This window comes from Equus quagga, chromosome 5, assembly GCF_021613505.1.
Source record: "Equus quagga isolate Etosha38 chromosome 5, UCLA_HA_Equagga_1.0, whole genome shotgun sequence".
NCBI classification, from domain to species: Eukaryota; Metazoa; Chordata; class Mammalia; order Perissodactyla; family Equidae; genus Equus; species Equus quagga.
Window position 1 is genome coordinate 116525694 of NC_060271.1, and position 15697 is coordinate 116541390.

The 15697-nt window shown below is 39.6% G+C and overlaps 2 protein-coding genes across 4 annotated transcripts in view; one reads left to right on the forward strand and one right to left on the reverse strand.

The window, feature by feature from the left end:
• Window positions 1–12816, reverse strand: part of BABAM2 (BRISC and BRCA1 A complex member 2) — a 419181-nt gene extending 406365 nt beyond the window's left edge. The window contains exons 1-2 of the mRNA XM_046660582.1: window positions 12691–12816; window positions 9305–9456 (exon numbers count right to left, since the gene is read on the reverse strand). Of these exons, the coding sequence (XP_046516538.1) occupies window positions 9305–9432 (128 nt within the window). The 5' untranslated portion in view covers window positions 9433–9456; window positions 12691–12816. The remainder of the gene's footprint in view (window positions 1–9304; window positions 9457–12690) is intronic.
• A 352-nt stretch (window positions 12817–13168) lies between these two features.
• RBKS (ribokinase) overlaps window positions 13169–15697 on the forward strand; it is an 89125-nt gene continuing 86596 nt past the window's right edge. For all 3 annotated transcript variants that reach the window (XM_046660586.1, XM_046660584.1, XM_046660587.1), the window contains exon 1: window positions 13169–13291. In XM_046660586.1, coding sequence (XP_046516542.1) covers window positions 13197–13291 — 95 coding nt within the window. In that variant the 5' untranslated portion in view covers window positions 13169–13196. The remainder of the gene's footprint in view (window positions 13292–15697) is intronic.

Here is a 15697-nt window from a genome sequence, read left to right on the forward strand (position 1 = left end):
TCTAGATTAATTAATTTCAAGTAAAAATGAAACTGTAATGGAAGAAAATATAAGTGGTCTCAAAGTGGTAAAGGCATTAACTATGCAAAATATTAAAAGAATCCATGAAGGAAATAGATTTGATAAGAACATAAGTAAAAGTTTTGGCAAATCAAAGATAAACATAAAAGGAAATTCTTTAGAACTCCATGTTACAGCAAAAGACAAATATGTCTATAAATTATAGCTGATTAAACTCTAGTACATTCATACACTGGAATATTACGCAGGCATTAAAAATAAGGCAGCAGCCCCAGACATACTAATATGGAACAATCTTCAAAATATACAGTTAATATGAATATATAATATGCTACTATACCAATTATCTATTGGTGCATAACAAACCACCCGAAAACTTAGTGGCTTAAGGAAACAAGTTACGATTTCTCCTCCATCTGTGGCTTGGATGGTCAGTTCTCCTGGTCTCTCCTTGGCTCACTCATGCAGCTGCATTCAGTTGGCAGTGAGGCTGAGCACAGCTAGAACAGCCAGGGTACTTGAGCCATTCTCTCTCAAGGAGACTAGACCAGGAGACTCCTGACCATGGTGACAGTGGCATTCCATGAGCGTGAACACAGAACTGAAAGGCCCCTTGAGGCCTAGACTCAGAAGTCACACATCACTTTCACCACATTTGACGGGAAAAGCAAGTCACAAAGGCAGCCCAGATTTAAGGGATGAAGAAAGAGACTCTACCTGTTGATGAAAGGAAGGGCAAAATCCTTTTCAAAGAAGAATAGAGAAAGAAAGGCACGGTTTATCAGGTGCCATTACTACAACAATCTACCATGGCTACTGCTCAGATAGAAATGAAACGAGAGGGCTTTCATCTACAAAGAATCTCTCTAGAAAGAAATTAAAGAAACTAGTAAGAGCAGCGACCTCCAAAGAAGAAAATTAGGGAAAAGGAATGGAAGGGAGACTTATTTTCTACTTAATACCTTTTTGAATCTTTTTTTTATATGCTATACATTTATTACTGCTTCAAAAGTGAATAATATTTAAGAGCTTCTGCATATTGAATAATTAACTCAATTGAAAGACACTGAAAACCTGGGGAAAAAACATCTGTAATACCTATGATGACAAAGGGTTAATCCTCATAACATACAAAAAGCTTTATAAATCATTAAGAAAAAGACAAATACCCCGCCAGAAAAATGGACAAATGTCATGAATTGGTACTTTTCACACACACACACCCCCCAATAAATCAAATCAAATAAAAGAGCAATTAAATACCATTTCTATCTATTGAATTAGCAAGTAATTGTACAAAATTTATAATACTGATATTATCAAAACTGTAGAGGAACTAGTATCCTCATTTACTTTTGGTGGGAGTGTAAATTAATACATTTCTGGAAAGAAACATAATTATATGTATATTCATATATCCTTACATATACCAATATAGTAAATATATCAAAAGTCTTAAAATTTACATACTCTTTGGCCCAATAATTGGAATTTTGCTGACACAAAGGAACATATGCACCCATATAGGCACTTTTATTTTTTATAGCCCCAGAGAAAAGACCTCCAAATAATGAATCTAACAATCACCTCATAAAAAGGTGCCTGCTCACACTACAGTGAGGTAGTAGTCGACAAGCCCACCTACGCACAAAGAGCTTGAAACACATTTTGGAGCCTCACTCTTTAATAAACATGGATAGCCAATAACCCTCAGTTTGAGAAAAGCCACCAACATGAAAGAGAGTACAACAGAGATAATGCAAGGTATAAAAGACATGTTTTTCAAAACTATAGTCAATTATACTTCAATTCTTAAAAAAACTACAATTAATATCCTTACAGAGAAGAGAAGATACTGCATCCATGAACCTACAACAGTATGTGTGTTAGGGGTCCCCAAGACTACAGATCAAGGCCTACAAAATTCAAAGGGAAGATGATGCACAACCTAGACTTCCATACCTGCCCAAATTATCAATCAAGTTTAAAAGTAGAATAAAGATATTTTCAGATTTTCAGGAACTCAAAAGATGAACTTCCTCTTCTCCCTTTCTTAGGATGCTATTGGAGTACATGCTCCAACAAAGCAAGAGAATAAAACAAGAAAGTAAAATATGAGATTCAACACAGAAAAGAGGCAAAGGGAAACAAACCTACAATGACAGCTGCACGGCAGACCTGGAAAACAATAAATCCAGACTAAAGCAGTTTCTCCACCAGTCCTCCCCATCTCAGCAGATAGCATGACCATCTACCTACTCACTCAAGCTAAGAAAAAGTAAGTCATTCTTTTTTGTGTATGTGCAAGAAGATTGGCTCTGAGCTAACATCTGTGCCAATCTTCCTCTATTTTATGTAGGATGCCGCCACAGCATGGCTTGACGAGCAGTACTAGGTCCATGCCCAGGATGTGAATCTGCAAACCTGGGTGACGGAAGCAGACTGCGCGAACTTAACCACTACCCCACTAGGCTTCCCAGAAAGAGTAAGTCATTCTTGATTCTCTCAAACCCCAAATTCAACATCCTCATGATTCTACCTTCTAAATAGCTTATAATCTATTCACTTTTTTCCATCTCCATTGCCACCACCATACAAACTCTATTGTTTGTATTGTAATGGACAGCTACCTACTCTACTTTATCCCGCATAAGCCATTTTCCATATAACAACCAGAGATTTTTTTTTAATATAAGTAACATCATGTCACTGAGCTTGAAATCCTTCAATAGTCTCTCATTCCACCCAGAATAAAACCCAAGTTTCCAAATATAGCCCACCAGACTCTGCATAATCTGGCCCCTGCCTATCTTTAGACTCTCATCTCATTTCCCTCTCACACTCTCTCACTACATTCCAACCACAGTGGCCTTGCAGATCCTTGAACATGTGAAGCCTTCTCCTGCCTTTTCACATGGAATTCCCTTTTTACATCAAATTCCGCAGCTCTTCACAGTGAATTATGCTCATCTTTCATGATTCAACGTAAATGTCATTTCCTCAGAAAGAGCTTTACCGACCATCAGCTCTCAATTAGCCCCTCACCAGGTCAGTTTCCCTTCATTTCCTTTTCTCAATGAGTTAAAAAGAAGGGTTTTTGTTAACTGAATTATGGCATGTCCTAACAGAACAGTATGTAACTATTTAAATGAGGTTATCAAAAAGTATTTAGAATATATGTTTAAGTAAGACAATTTTTAAGAATTAGAATAAGATGGAGGAGGAGAATTTTTGCTACTAGCTATCAGGAAATACTATAACAGTTAAGACAGCACACAGGGGCTGGCCTCACGGCCGAGTGGTTAAGATCACACACTCCGTTTCGGTGGCACAGGGTTTTCAGATCCTGGGCACAAACATGCCACCGCTCATCAGGCCATCCTGAGGCGGCACCCCACATAGCACAACCAGAGGCACTCACAACTAGAATATACAACTATGTACTGGGGGGTTTTAGGGAGAAGACGAAAGGAAAAAAAGAAAGAAAGAAGGAAGATTGGCAACAGATGTTAGCTTGGTGTGAATATTTTTAAAAAAAGACAGTGTGGAACTGGCACAAGGACAATGAGGCTAACAGATCAGGACAGAAAGCCTAGAAACAGATGCATGTGTGATGTAAACGTGACATTATAACAGAGGTAATACTGCAGATCCACAGGCAAAGGATGACCTTTTCAATTAATGATGCTGGGATAACCAATTATCCATATGGGGGGAAAATAACTATATTCCTATCTCATAACATATTTTATAGAAAAAATAAATTTCTATTTAAAGACCAAAAAAGGAAAACTTTAGAATTCTTAGAGGAAGATGTATGACTTTGAGTAGGACAGAATTTCTTCAAATGCTCCCTTTCTCTCTCTTGCAAACACACACACACAAGCACAAATCTAAAAAGGAAAATACTGATGAATTTGACTTCACTAAATTTAAAACTTCTAGACATCAGTAGCACCAAATTAAAAATATAAGCCACAGACTGAATGCAGATATTTGTAATACACATAACTGCCTAAAGATAAGTATCCAAAATATGTAAAGAATGTGTTAAAATTTATACAAAAATACAAACAACCCACTTAAAAGATAGGCAGAGGATCCCAAAAGAAGAAATCTGAATTGGCAATAAGGATATCATAAAATTCTTCACTACACTAATAATCAGGGAAATACAAATTAAAACTATAACAAAATACCATTTTGCACCCATCAGCTTGGCAAAAATTTAAGTCTAACAACACAGGGAATTGTTGAGGCTACAGAATAATGAGCACTCTCATTTATTTCTGGTAGAAAGAAATTGATACAATCTGGTGATATCCAAGAAAATAGAAGATGCATGTACCCTAAGAGCCAGCAATTCTCTTCCTAGGAACATACCCTAGAGGGGTAGCTTTCAAATCTTTTTGATTATCAGATACATATTTTTCATTGTGACCTAGCACACACATACTTATATAAGAAACAAAAGTTCACAAAACAGTGTTTAGTCTTCTGATGCGTGCCACATTCTGATAGTTTCCATTCTATTCTCATTCATTTTTTTTAACGTCGGAGTGACTTAACTGATTTTACAACCACTAATGGGTAAACATACCCAATTCAAAAAACTCCACCCCAGAAAACATTCTCACATGTATCTTCTTGCGCAAAGGCGGGAGAATGTTCATTATGGCATTCTTTGTCAAAATAAATTTAAAACAACATAAAAGTCAATCAGTAGGAGAGTGAATAAAAATTAGAGGCATAGTCATACAATGGAATATGATACAGCAGTGCTAATGAAAGAACTAGAACCCTAAGTATTAACACAGCTAAATCTCATTAACTTAATACTAAGTTTTGCTTAATACTAAGCAAAACGAGCAAGTTCCAGAAGAATACATATAATATGATATCATTTGTATAAACTATTTAAACATGTAAAATAATACTATATATTGTTTAGGGATACATCTATACCTAATGAATATATAAAGAGCTGCACAGGAGGGAAAACATCAGGGAAGAGTACAGAAAAGAAAGTGAAATGGAAAAGCCAAATGAGCAACTAGATACTCAATTATTAAAAGTCACCCATCTTCAAAATTAAACTATTGCCTCCCAGGCAGCAGCTTCCTTCTACGCACAAGGCTGTAAAGAAAGGTTCAGCCTGCCAGCTAGAGAGACTGACGCAGCCAAAGTGAGATCAGTCTTCAAAGCCTACAACACTCCTCTTTTAAAACTGTTCTATTTAGTAATCAAATATACTGGGTATCTATTTTTAGCTAAGTAATGAAATTCAGAACATACACAAAAATGCAACAGGTAGTTGTATGTGGATGAGATGTCACAGCAGACGCCCCAAACACAGCCATGTGCCACTAAGGTTGAGTCACTGACATGCTGAAAAAGATATTAAAGCTCAGCTGCCACAGGTTGCAGTAAGCCCTCTCTGCTTTCCTGTCTGCTACATTTGCCAGGCCTCATTCCAGAATGCTGAACTCTTAGACATCTTCAAGATGAGTAAATCACTAAAAATGACAATATACGGCATCTTACAAACAGCACATGCTTGTGATCAAATTAACACAGAGCAGAGAGCTAATAAACAGTAAACTCATGGAATAATTCTCTAAAATTAAAAATTCGACCCCTCTAGGTCTCAATATATATTCCACCTAGAAGAATAACCCAGTACACTTTACTGCAATTTCAAAAATGTCAACTCATTTGTCAGGGAATGTCATTTAAAAGGATTATGTGTAACAGAATTTAAGCAATAAACTACCAGACCAATAAACATGCTTCCAAGCCATAAGTCCAAACCACTCTTATTCCCAAACTAAGCAACATCTTTAGGAAAATATCTAATCCATTCATTCATTCAACCCTTACATACTACTACGTGTGAAAGGTACCATGGTAGACCTTAAGGAGGCATAAAAATAAATTAAACAGAAACCTTGTCCTTAAGATACTGATAGCCTAGCAATGGAGTTTTAGAAACACACATACTCCTAGACAAGGCAGAAAGACATAGGTGTCACATGAGAAATAAAGATGAATTGCTATTAAAAAAAAAATCTCACTTTGAAGAGACCCTTGCCTATCTATTCCTCCAGTGGGCCAAATCTAGAATATAGATACTTTGATCTCATCTCCTCAAAGGCAAGTTGCTACCTATAGCAACAAGACTGGTTCTTAGGACCACTAAAAATCAGTCTCCTCTTTTCATACCTTCCGTGTACACTGTGTCCTATAGGGTATGCCCCTTTGAGTTAACAGATTTCACAAATGCGGATCCCAATTCTCATAACCGTGAATGCTGCTGATCTAAGAGAAATGGAAATGCCAACAGTGACACGGGAAAAGAAGCCATCCTATTCCCTAACTCTGTCACTGCCTTGCTATAGAAATTTGAGGAATTCACACCTTGGCTGATGGAAGGATTGAAGAAAGAACTCTTCACGGCTTCTAAAGAACTTTTAGGGCTTGCCAGGTGGCGTAGTGGTTAAGTTCTCTCTTGGCTTTGGTGGCCTGGAGTTTGCAGGTTCGGATCCCGGGCACCGACCTAACACAGCTTGTCAAGCCATGCTGTGGCTGTACCCCACATAAAACAGAGGAAGACTGGCACAGATGTTAGCTCAGCAACAATCTTCCTCAAGCAAAAACAGGAAGACTGGCAACAGACGTTAGCTCAGAACCAATCTTCCTTCCAAAAAAAAGAAAATAAAAAACAAAGAACTTTCATGAATCTTTCAAAAAAGTACTACATAAAAGGCATCAATATGCTCTAGATTAAGAAGGCTTTTCACATGATTTTATGTGTAGCAACTTTGTTAATGTAGGTAGAGGTATTTTTATTCCTTTTTCAAATCTAAAGAAAGTAAATTCCATAAACACAAAATGTCATTAAATGCTACTTCAAATATTTTTCACAGAGCTACTCCAGACATTGCCAGGTCTAGTGGATTCATTTCAAATTTATCATCAGATCTACTGTTTGCACTTAAACACTCAACTAAACATTCAGGAATTTGGGAGCACTGAAAAGGGGAGTCTGCAGAAAAGAAGTAAAGTGACTTTATGTTGATGAACCCAACTGTTCTCTCACAATACTGATAAAAGGAGTAAGAAGTTCAGGTTTATATCTTCTTATACAAACCAGTCACCAGTCCTCCGGCCATCAGCCCCCTGTCATGTCTTCAATGTCTCTGAAAAGAACGTGACAAACTAAAGAAAGAAAGAGCTTTCTTTATGTTCTATCCATTTCAGGCCAGTAAACATCCCTGGTTCACACGTTTGGGTTTTTTAATGACAGCTTTACTGACATACAATTTACAAATTGTAAAATTCACCCTTATTCATGCACAATTCAGTCATTTCTAGTATATTCACAGAGTTGTATAACCATCATCACTATGTAACGTTAGATCATTTTCATCCCCCCAAAAAGAAACCCCATACCCATTGATTAATTAAATTGAAGGCAATACCAGATCTTTTAAAAAGCATCTTACTGTTCCAATGAAGTGTCCAACTGAGTCTTCTTTATCCCACTACTAAAGAACATAAGTCTACATTCTCATATCCAAGTCTCTAGCTTAGTCAAAAAACAGCAAGAGTTGTAGACGGCAAAAGAGCCTAAAAAGAGGGGCTGGCCCCGTGGCTGAGTGGTTAAGTTTGCGCGCTCCGCTGCAGGCGGCCCAGTGTTTCGTTGGTTCGAATCCTGGGCGCGGACATGGCACTGCTCATCAAGCCACGCTGAGGCAGCATCCCACATGCCACAACTAGAAGGACCCACAACAAAGAATATACAACTATGTACTGGGGGGCTTTGGGGAGAAAAAGAAAAAAATAAAATCTTTAAAAAAAAAAAAAGAGACATAAAAGAGCCTAAAAAGAAAAGCCAAAAGAGAACAAGAATGCAACATTTCTCGTAAAAAAGTACTCAAAAAATGATGAGGATATGTCAAAAGGACACAAAAGCCACCTGACAGAGCTCCCAATGACAAAAGTTAGAACTGAGCAACAAAATAAATGATGATAGTATTTAGATTACAACCCATAGAATAAATACCTAAAAATTAATACTGACGTGAATAAATAAATAATTTGGGGAGAAGGGATAGTGCTTCTTTTCAGTAGAATTCAAATTAATAAATGTGGGAGGAATAAGGAAAGTAGAAAAGCACTCTCAGACAAGCACCACAGTAACAGCTACAGGCAACAGCCATTAATGGATGCTGAAATTAGTGGACAAAAGTATAATGAGAAAACAGAACATCTGCACAGTCTCAAAGCATCACTCCATAAGACACTTACTAATTACAAAGGGAAAACCAGTTAACTTTACTGTGGAGAAACCTGGTAGACACAATCTTAACCAAGTGGTCAAAGTTTAACATAGCAAGACATATGAAGGTCACGTACTCCCTGATCTGAGGCACCGAAAATGGTACAACATCACTTCTGTAGTATTCTTGGGAAAAAATGTGTTTCTCAGTCTAATAAAAGGAAAACATTAGACAAATCCATATTGAGTGACATTTTACAAAATAACTAACCAGTGCTATCTTTAAAAGTGTCAGAATCATGAAAGACAAAGAAGACAGGAACTGTCACAGATGGGGAAGACTAAGAAGATATGACAACTAAAATCAATTTGTATCCTAGATTGGATTCTAAACCAAAAAAGGACATTAATGGGAAAACTGGTAAAATTCAAGTAAGGCTTATAGAACAACTAATAGTATTGTAAGAATGTTAATTTTCTGCAGTGTTTTTGCAAATTTTCTGTAAATGTAAATTTATTTCAAAATAAAAACTTAGGTTATTTTAATGCAACATTTCTAGACATGAGATCTTACCATTTCAACCCTGTTGTGAAAAATGACTCATTTTAGCTATTATAATTTTCCTATGAGGAGAGATTATCAAACGATGTCAGATTCATTATCTCAAAACCAACTCTTATAGTATACGCTGGATTGCAGAAGACATAACAAGAAAACAAGTCAATGAATGAAAAACACACTTGCTAAAAACCACATGGCACACTGTTAACAAAGAGATATGCCCCAAAAAAGACAAGAACATTCTGATCATAAAGCAATGGCCCACAACACAAATAAAACCACCTGAAACATAAAATGTCAAGAACTGGACAAAACCAACTGAACCATCATGCCAAGTCATGAAGGTCACGACTTGACGAATTTCTGTGGTGTTCAATTTTTACACGTCTGGTAAGCAAGGTTTATTATTAGGTAAAGGTTGGATTGGCTCTGGTACATACCCAGATTTCAAGTCAGTTATCCTCAAACAGTTTGTAGCATCCAGTCCCACTTTTCCATTGCGGACCACACTAGATATGAATGGGGAGAGCATTGGAGAAATTCGGTTCAAGGCGACTTCTGGGGACATTTTAACTTGACTTGCAAATCACCACTGAAAGCAGAAGGAAAGAATGGTGATCAGAGTATCCAAAGGAACTACATATAACAAGCTTCCTGAAAACTGGCACAGCACACTGAAGTTTCTCTTGCATGAATAAACACCTCATTTCCTGTCTTATAGCAGCCTCTTCCAGTGATCCTCCAGAACAAACTGACTCCCTGCTGCTCACCACTCAGGACACAGACTACACTGCTGCTTTTCAGGAACAGAGGCAACCGTTGAAATCCAATTCTCTCCTCCTTTCCAAAGCTGATTTCTGCACTCTGTTTAAAGTTGTCCCAGTCTGTCTTACAACTGGCAGGTTCTACTTTAGTTGAGACCTTAAGAATCCTTCGCTGACAATCCTTTCCCCTAACACACAAAATGCAGAGAGTAAGAACTTGATTGAAAGTACTATATAAAATCCTAGAACAAGCATAACTTGCTTGCAATTTTTACTTACTAGAAACTACTCCTGAGATACCTCTCTTAATAACTATCCCTCCTCAGTGTATTATAACTACCTGCTTAGTGATCTCTCCCCCGGAGAGAGATAAACGAAACATCCAATAAACAGTTTTTAATAAATACATGAATAAAAGGAAATATTTCGGTATGGAGAGGAGATAATATGCCCTCAAAAAACTTGGTAGAGGATAGTGTATTTGAGGAATAGATGTAGCAAAACTCAACTTAATTAAATCATGAAAACATACACCAATCCAGATATTAAGCAACACAAACTAACATGGATCTAAAAGTCTTTGACGGTAAAGCACTAGGACGTTCTTACACTTGAAAACGCAAAAGTAAAACCAATAAATCATATCGAAATTACTTGGAAACCCACAGGGCTGGGGGAGGGGGTACATGAATTCCTCTTAATAGATTTCTAAATGAAAGCCTCTACTTTCAGAGGTGAATAAGTCAATTTAAATCATCATTTCTTGCTCAATCTGAAAGGATAATCCCACATCAAAAGCAAATTAATTTCCTGAAAGTTACAATTACAAGTAAATGATGTTCTGGTTCTCATTTTCATATATTATACCGTATGAGGACTTACTGTTTCCTGCTACGATAAATGTTGAAAACTAGTACCTGTTTTAATCATTTCAGATAGTAATAAAGGGAAGGACTGCAGTGATCTTTCCAAAAATAATAACACTGAGACCCTATGTAGTGATGACACCCAGAAGTACCCTTGAGGCAGTAAAAGCTATCCTTTCTGCAAAAATAAAACAGGCCCCTCTTCCAACCACTGAACAGACGACCCCCCTCCATCACTCCAATATGTCATTATAAAGTAAGAATAAACATCTCATGCACTGTATTATCAATCATAAAAATCATGTACATTTTCATAATACTTTATCACTTATAAAGAGCTTCCATATACATTACTGCCATTGATCTTCACAACCCTGGGCAGTAAGGAAGTTATTAGAATTTCCACTTTACAGGAGATACGGATAACTTCTGTAATTTGTCTTTGAACAGTATACTAATCCATATTATCATTTTGAAGCCTATTTTTTTCTATTCTGCAACATTTCCACCTTTATTTCTACCCACTGATGTCACACTTCTTGAAAGGATGCTTATCTAGATCGCATGCAAATACAGAAATACTCATCTCGGAAAAAAGCAAAAGGATCTCACTTACATTACAAAAGTATTCTTCCATGCTTTTTCCCATAAGACCTATTATTATCTTATCTCTCATTTCTATGAAAAAGGGAAACACAACCAACACACTCCGAACATCTACTCAGTATCAGACACTATATTACCCATCTCCATCTGTAATTCCATTTACTTCCCCCCAACAGCCCTGTTCTCTGGTTAATATTATTGTTCCCATTTCACAAATAAGAAAACTAAAGCTCAGCAAGACTAAGTAACTTGTTCAAAGTCAAAAACCTAGCAAGCAGAAGGATCAGAATTCAAATCCAGATCTCCCTCAAAGTCCACTATACTCATCTTCCTCTCAAATAAACATTTAAAACTTCCATTATCAAAGAGAAAAACATCAAAGTGAATTTTTTAAGTGTACGTTTGTAAACTTTGGGCAAAAAGTCAAACATTTAGACTAATGGTTGCTTTACAACTAGAAACAAATTAGACTACTGCTGGCCTCCTGCTGAAACTGGCCTGAGTGATTCACTAGTCAAATACTAAAGGGAAAAAACCTGCTGCAGAAGCCAAATTATACTTAAGGTTACAACAATCCATTCCAATTCAGTAACTCTCATGACCTTAGAATGACACCTGAAAGAATGAATTTCTCTCTTTGTTTCCAGCACATTCATAACACTATTTTTTGACAGTTTAAGATTTCATGCAGCGTTAAAATCTGTTTCAACCGTGAGGTGTTGTGACTTCTCTGAGACAGGGGAAAAAAAATACCAACTCCAAAACCAGAGGTCACGGAATAGACAAAGATGATGGTCCTTTGGCGCGGTTCTTTTGAGCTAGGGACATGGCTGGGAGATCATCCCCCAGTAGGAGCTTTTACTCATCACAGCACTATAACAGATCCTGTATAGGCAAAAATTTACAGTGGCCAGCTTCCCTTGAATGCTAGTTGAGCAATCAGTATTCTCTGATTTTTACGTGTTACAGAAAAAAAAAAATGCAGAAATAACAATTTTACTGCTGCCCAACAGGGTCACACAAGGTCCTGTGACACGCGGCCTGGGGAATACAAAGACGTCTAAAGCATCGTCTAGTTTTTTGCAATTAAGATGGGATGACAAACACGGAAGCATGTGCCCTGCTGACGTCATGGAACGGAAAGGGGTGGCGTCCTGCTGCGTCACGTCGACGTCATATAGCGCAAGAGGGAAGTTACACTGGGGAAGCAATTTCTCTAAGGAGCAACATTCGAGAAAAACAAGCAGCTCAAACCCAAGGAGTGACCACCCCAACTCTAGGGGGCATCTAAAAGGGGACACTCTCCTTTCTCCCAAATTGTATCATCCCCTCATGAGGCGGCAAGGAAGAAAGAGTCTGAGCGTTATCAGGGACCAGGGCGCGGGCTAAATATGGAGAAGGAGCAGCCTCTGGCCTCGGGGGCTTGTTCTTGAGGGGACCAGCGTGATGGGGATGAGCAGGGCATCTTTGGAACGAGGGCCTTCTCTATAGGAAGAGGAGGCAAGCCCTGGGCAAATTTAAACCACGGTCCTCAGCGCCACCTGTGCGACTCGGGATCCAACCTCCCCGCACCAGCCCCAGTCCAGGTACCTGGAACTTAGTCCGATCGGTAACCGGCGACTACGTGGGGTACAGGTTACCCGAGCGCGCCCCCGACCGACGCACCGACCTGCGCGCGCACCGCGGGCCGGATGCGTGCGCGCCCCCGGACGTCCTGCCCCGCCCCGCCCCTTCCCCTGTGCGGCCCAGCAGTGGGGCGGCGTGCGCGCCCCCGGCCGCGCCGAGCTGGGCGCTCGGAAGGGCGTCCCCGCAGTGCCTGAAAAGTTCTTTCCTCGGCCCGTGCCTCGTGCGTGGCGAGCAGCGCGGAGTCTGGAACTATCAGGAGGGCTCAGTAACGAGAGGCGGTGCAGGGAGACAATCCCTGAAAGAACCGGGACAGTTGGTGGGCGGGGTTATTTCGGGCATTCAGGTGGGCGACCCGCCGAGGCGGTTGGAAGGCCCGCGTTGTTAGGGAGCGTAGGAACGGCGTCTGTGGTTACGGGGTCGGGCAAAGGGTAAAGGGCAAGCTTGGGGTTGGAGAGCACCTCGTTTTAGCCATGGCCGCGGCTGGGGACCCAGGAAGGCAGTGGCCGGAGGAGGAGGAGGCGGCGGCGGTGGTGGTGGTGGGCTCCTGCATGACCGACCTGGTCAGGTTAGTCCGGGGCCGAGCCTGCGGCTCGTGGAGGGGCGGCCGGGGCTCTTCGCTCTGGCTGGGCTCCGGGGCTCGGGGGCGGGCGAGTGTGAGCTACAGGTTTCCCCAGCCCGCGGTGTGCCTTGATGGGGTGGAAGAGGCAGAATTTGAGCGTGTCAAGGTAAGTGACTGGTGAAGGAACAGAGAGGCCGGGGTGTGGAGGAAGCTCTAATCTTCCTAGAAACGCCCCCAAAGACCTGCTCCTGTTTTCTTGACCAGGCTACTGAGCCTCTCCCCTAAATAGCCGAGTGACTTTGGCTAAGCCCTTTTACCTCTGAAGATGTGCCTACCTCACAGGGTTGTTGTGAGGACTCAATGAAGTGTTTTGTGAACCCTAAAACTATATTCTGGTTGGATATTATTCGTCTGATGCTGTAAAAATTGAGTGGAGTAGGGGTCAAAAAGGTGCTCAGAGACCTTTCACCATATAGATTGTTGGCATTCCTGCGGTATTTCATTTCAGCTTATTTTTCGGTAGTAGTATAGTTGGCATGGGTTACCTGTAGCAACCCAAATGTGAGTCAAAATAAAACCCATAAACACAATATTTACAACCATTAAAAAACGTGATCAGATAATGAAAGAAAACATGCTAAATGAAACAAGTCGTTGAGATTGAATGGAGAGATCCTTTCCCTTTCCTTTTTTTTTTTTAATGAAAATAGCTTTTCTGATATATAACTTTTATTATGTTCATTGAGGGAAAAAATCAGATATTCCAAGAAAATCCTGCCACTCCAAGTGCTTCAGTTTAATATTATGGTGAATAGCTTTTCAGATATAATGCTATTTTTACATTATAAAAATAAAAAATGATCAGGCATGTTGCAGTAAGACCTCATCTGTCCTGCAACCTTGCTTTTCCAAAGGATAGCAGAGAACCTGGAAATAAGTAAAAAGGCCTTAGGACAATTAAAATAAGTCACCAAATTCCTGCACCAACCACCTGTGTCTTACTTAGAAAATAGTTCCAGGGTCTACACATAACCAATTTAAGCTTACATTGCTCAAAATGTTTATAAGCTAGGTTATCAAACTTCCAGACCAAGATTAGAAAGGGGGAGAGACTGCTAGGGGCCTGTATGTGATTACCAAAAACCTGAGAGTGAGTAGGAGAGTGGAACAAGAACAAAAGAATTTTAAATGCCAGTAGCCTTTATTTTTCTGCAGATATTTGAGCTACCTTGTCAGACACTGTGCCAAGATGGATGTGCTTCCTGTAGTGACAGAGCATAATGTTCAATCTAGTTGTGGAAATTTCATGAAGAGGCGTACAAATCTTTTTCTAGAGCAAGAGTCAGCAAACCTTTCTGTAAAGGGCCAGATAGTAAATATTTTAGGCTTTTCAGGCCACATAGGGTCTAGGTCACTCTTTTTTTTCTCTTTTTTTTTGGTGAGGAAGATTCATCCTAAGCTAACGTCTGTGCTAGCCTTCCTCTGTTTTGTATGTGGGATGCTGCCACAGCATGGCTTGATGAGCATTGTAAAGGTCTACGAGCGGGATCTGAACCCTCAAACCCCAGCCGGCTGCTGAAGCAGAGCACACGAATTTAACCACTTTGCCACTGGGCCCGCCCCAAGGTCACATTGTTTTTGGTTTTTTTTAACAACCCTTTAAAAATGTAACAACTTTCTTATCTCCCAGGCCTTAGAAAAACAGCCTCTAGGCCATAGTTTGCTGACTGCTGTCTAGAGCATCACTGTAGTACAGCCCACTATGGTAATTGATGTTAGTAGTAATGACTCTTCAAGAAAACATAATATGGTACTCATTAAATTTTATTTAAAAATAGGGCATGCGGGAGCCGGCCCAGTGGTGCAGCGGTTAAGTGCACACGTTCCGCTTCGGTGGCCCAGGGGTCGCTAGTTTGGATTCCAGGTGCAGACATGGCACCACTTGGCAAGCCATGCTGTAGTAGATGTCCCACATATAAAGTAGAGGAAGATGGGCATGGATGTTAGCTCAGGGCCAGTCTTCCTCAGAAAAAAGAAGAGGATTGGCAACAGATGTTAGCTCAAGGCTAATCTTCCCACAAAAAAAAAAAAAAAATAGGGCATGTGTTTCATTTTAGAAAATAGTTCCATCAAATATATTTAAAGTTTAGTTACACAAAGGAATAAACTTTTAGTAAACCTTCAGATCTAAAATAATTCTTTCCTTAGAAAATCCATCTAACCAAATTTTTACCATACTTTTATAGGTGAAGTGGCAGAAGAGTTAGAAAGCTAAACAATTTTCCCATGCACCCTACCTGAATAAGAGTGTCCAGGTTAAAATTCAGAGCCACAGGGCTGGCCCCATGGCCAAGTGGTTAAGTGGTTAAGTTTGCTTGCTCCACTTCAGCAGCCCAGGGTTTTACTGGTTCA